This window comes from Gekko japonicus, unplaced genomic scaffold, assembly GCF_001447785.1.
Source record: "Gekko japonicus isolate JY-2015 unplaced genomic scaffold, Gekko_japonicus_V1.1 scaffold4250, whole genome shotgun sequence".
Taxonomy (NCBI): domain Eukaryota; kingdom Metazoa; phylum Chordata; class Lepidosauria; order Squamata; family Gekkonidae; genus Gekko; species Gekko japonicus.
The window spans coordinates 59,148-63,578 of NW_015165371.1; the positions used below are offsets into that span (position 1 = coordinate 59,148).

General features: G+C 41.6%; 1 protein-coding gene across 1 annotated transcript; it reads right to left on the reverse strand.

Annotated features, from left to right (window-relative positions):
- Positions 1-1,805: 1,805 nt before the first annotated feature.
- LOC107109918 (olfactory receptor 6X1-like) lies at positions 1,806-2,774 on the reverse strand. Its single transcript, XM_015410628.1, has one exon. It carries the CDS (start codon positions 2,772-2,774, stop codon positions 1,806-1,808), a length of 969 nt encoding a protein of 322 aa, XP_015266114.1.
- Positions 2,775-4,431: the final 1,657 nt, after the last annotated feature.

Consider the following 4,431-nt stretch of genomic DNA (forward strand, 5'->3'; position numbering starts at 1 on the left):
TTATCCGTTCTAACCCGACCGCTCAGCAATTTCATGGAGTGCCCACAAGTTCTTGTATTGTGAGAAAGGGAGAAAAGTATCTCTTTCTCTACCTGCTCTTTCCCATGCATAATCTTATAAACCTCAATCATGCTACCCCTCAGTCGTCGTTTCTCCAAGCTAAAGAGTCCTAACATATTTTTGTCAGGAGATCCACAAGTTCACAATTGAGTTCTTTCAGAACTCTTGGATGTATGCCATCTGGGCCTGGTGATTTATCAGTTTTTAAGTTGTTTATCAGTTTTAGGACCTCCTCTCTCGTCACCTCAATCTGACTCAGGTCTTTCAACACCCCTCCTGAAATCAGTGGTTCTGGAGTGGGCAAGCACTTCTCATCTTCCACAGTGAAGACGGAGGCAAAAAATGCATTTAGCTTCTCAGCCATTTCCCTATCATCCTTCAATACTCCTTTTACCCCTTGGTCGTCCAAGGGCCCCACTGCCTCCCTGGCTGGTTTCCTGTTTCTAATGTATTTGAAGAAAGTTTTATTGTTGGTTTTTACGTTTTTTGCTATATGCTCCTCATATTCCCTTTTTGCATGCCTGACCACAGACTTGCATTTTATTTGCCATAGCCTGTGTTCCGTTTTATCAGCCTCACTGTGACTAGCTTTCCACCGCTTAAAGGAATCCTTTTTACCTTTTACAGCTTCCATTACTTTGTTAACCATGTAGGCTTTTTCTTATACCGGTTTGTGCCTTTCCTAACCTGCGGAATATATTTTCTTTGAGCTTCTAGAATTGTAGTTTTAAATAGTTTCCAAGCTTCCCCAATGGTTTTGACCCTTTCTACTTTTCCCTTCAGTTTCCTCCCCACATGTCCCCTCATATCAGAAAAATTACCCCTTTTAAAGTTAAAAGTGGTTGTGTGAGTCTTTTTGGCCAATTCCCTATTTGTACAAATGTTGAACTCAACAACATTATGATCACTGTTCCCAAGCGGTGCAATCACTTTTACATCTCTCACCAGGTCTTGAGTGTTACTTAGGGCCAAATCAAGGATCACCTCTCCCCTGGTAGGTTCCATGACCATCTGCTCCATAGCACAGTCATTTAGAGTGTCTAGAAACTCAATCTCTTTCTCTCGACTAGAACACATATTGACCCAATCAATGTGTGGGTAGTTAAAATCACCTATTACGACACAGTGTTTTTGTCTAGGAAGGGGCTCTTTAGATATCAAGAAAGTCTGTGTTCTGTGCCAATTTGGTGCCATTATCTTCATAAAGAGTTGCCGCAGACCCTCATACATATATATAATGTCCTACCTATGAATAAACAATCATGGTAACCCTGAGCTCCAACCTTGATATGAAATTATAACTTTTTTTCTTAGCACACAACCATGGTGTCTAGCTAATCTCATAGAGTGATGGGAACCATTAAGGTTCCTTGGTGAAAGCTGGGAATCACCTTTCTCTTTGCCATGAGGAAAGATGGAAACAACATTTCCTTGTAATTACTTGGCCACCTATTCAAGAGCTACTTACCAGCCACTCTCCGTAAGAATATTTTCTCTTTGAGGGGTCCTCCTGTTTTATGGACAGCCCTCCAGAAGGCTTTTAATTGAAAATTTCAAAAGCATTACAAAATTTCAGAGACATTCTCAAACGAAACGAAATACCAAGAAAAATTAACCAATTAGTTAAAATCTGAATTAAAAGGTGTAGTCTAAATCTAATGAATGCTGGGAATCACTTTTCTCTTTGCCCTGAGGAAAGAAGGAAATGACATTCCTTTGCAATTTCCTGGCCACCTATTAAAGAGCTACTTACCAGCCACCCTCCATAAGAATATTTTCTCTTTGAGGGGTCCTCCTGTTTTATGGACAGCCCTCCAGAAGGCTTGCTTTACTTCTACGTTCCTTATGGTATAAATGAAAGGGTTCAGCATGGGGGCCAGGACCATGTTCAAGACTCCTACTGCCTTGTTGAATTGAAAGGAAGAGTGCACATTGGGCCGAACATACATAAAAGCTATGGCTCCGTACAGAATTGAAACCACCGTCAAATGAGATGTGCAAGTGGAAAATGCTTTCTTGCGCCCACTCGCTGATGGGATACGTAAAATGGTAGAGATGATGTAAACGTAGGACACCACAATGAGGAAAAGAGTGATGACCACAATGGAGATGGCTGACAGCAAGGCCAGGAATTCTAGCAAACGAGTGTCAGCACAGGACAAACTCAACACTGGCCCAAGGTCACAGAAATAATGGTCTAGTACATTTTTTTCACAGAATGGCAGAGTCCATATCATGACGGCTTGGAAGAAATTATATAGAAACCCTCCTAGCCAGCACCCCATGGCCAACTGGATGCAGACATTTTTGGTCATGATGACTGCATAGTGAAATGGTTTACATATGGCAATGTAGCGGTCGAAGGCCATTATTGTCAGGAGGAAGAGTTGAATGGCGCCAAAGGAGAAAACGAAAAAAATCTGAGCCATGCAGCAATGGTAACAAATGGTGGTCCTCGTACTGAGAAATGTCTCCAATAATTTAGGAATTACTACGCTGGTGTAACAGATCTCTAGAAATGCCAGGTTGCACAAGAATCCATACATGGGTGTTTGGAGTTTTCGGTCAATCATAACAATAATGAGGATGAATCCATTTCCCAGCATGCTTAGGCTGTACATCATCAGAACCACGGAGAAACAGAGGATGTTCAAGTTGTAAAACAAAGGGAAGCCCAAAAGGACAAATTCAGTAACTGCTGAGATATTCGTCATGACTATAAATGGATGAGGCCACCTCAGCTATCAGAATGTGTAGGAGAACTTCCAAGATGACAATTATACAATAAAACATTCAGCCAAATAGTGAGTGGAGTTTCCATAGGGAATACATTGGAAGTGGGATTGTAGGAATACATTTCAATACCTGAAACATGTTTTGAAGTTTTTCCATGTAATTATACCAGTCTTTAATCTTCAAAAGAAGCTGCAGTGGCTCAAGTGGTTAAGACGCTGAACTGCAGGCTGTGGAAGGTCAGTAGTTCAGCAGTTCGAGACCCGAGTGTGCCGCAAGACAGGGTGAGTTCCCGTCTCTAGTTCCAGCTCCTGCCAACCTAGCAGTTCGAAAGCAAGAAATTGCAAGTAGATAAATAGGTACCACTTCGTTGGGAAGGTAACAGCGTTCCGTGCGCCTTGGTGTTTAGTCATGCCAGCCACATGACCATGGAAACGTCTTCGGACAGCGCTGGCTTTTCGGCTTTGAAACGGAGATGAGCACCGCAACCCTAGAGTCGGACTCGACTGGCTTTCAAGCAAGGGAACCTTTACCTTTACCTTTACCTTAATCTTCAATGAGGGGAGAGAAATCATTTATGAGATAAGATAATATACCAAGTAAATGTATCATCATCATCTGATCATCATTTCTAATAGAAAAAGGTGTAGAGCACACGATTAAATCATTATAAGACACAGAAAATATAATTCAAAGAAGATGGAATTAAGATGGGTTATTTCAAACATGCATTCAACAAATGTTGTAAACCAAGTGGAGGATTTTTGAAACTTCTTGAGTTCTTCTTGTGGCATCCTGGACACATAAGGGAAAAGACAGGGTAGATTTTTTTAATACGTCATTATCATAAACAAAAATATTACCTAAACAGACTAGTAGAAGTTATATTCAATGTTAACCAGGTCCGTAGCTATGGTGGAGCTTCTGGAAAAGGTGTGTGCTCCTTTAAGCAGAGTGGGGTGCTCTAGTTGACTAATTCCTGCACTGAGCAACAGGGTTTGAGTAGGTGACCTCAAGGATCTCTTCTAACACTCTGTCAAGAAAATGGTTTTCTTTAAGATGGTCCCCCCTACACATGTCATTTATTTATTTATTTATTTATTATTTTAGTTTATACCCCGCCCTCCCCGCAAGCAGGCTCAGGGCGGCTTACATTAATTGGTACCCTGTATCATAAAACCATGTACAAAATTTAAACAACTTACAACAACAACAACAACATTAAAAGCAATCCAACATCCAACAATTAAGAATTAAAGTGCTAGTGATGGTACTCTTTGATGGTAATCATTGCATGATTCAGATGGCGTACTAACGATTTTATCGGCATCGATGATCTTCAGCTTGGTGCGATAATATAACGCAAACCCTCCCCGGGGGCCAGAGCCAACCCAAAGCCACGGATGTTGGTGGTGGTGGAGGAGCTTTTAATGTCACGCCTTACGTGACCTGTAACCAGTGTTCCCTCTAAGCTGAGTTCGTGTGAGCTAGCTCACAATTTTTTAGCCTCCAGCACACACATTGTTGTCTTAGCTCAGGAAGGATGACTCCAGAGCAAACTGATTTATGCAGTAGAAGAAGAAGAAGAGGTTGGATTTATACCACGCCCTTCACTACCCAAAGGAGTCTCAGAGCGGT

What these genes read in the sequence shown, in the direction of transcription:
- LOC107109918 (XM_015410628.1), bottom strand. Translation starts at nt 2,774, where the DNA reads ATGACGAATATCTCAGCAGTTACTGAATTTGTCCTTTTGGGCTTCCCT.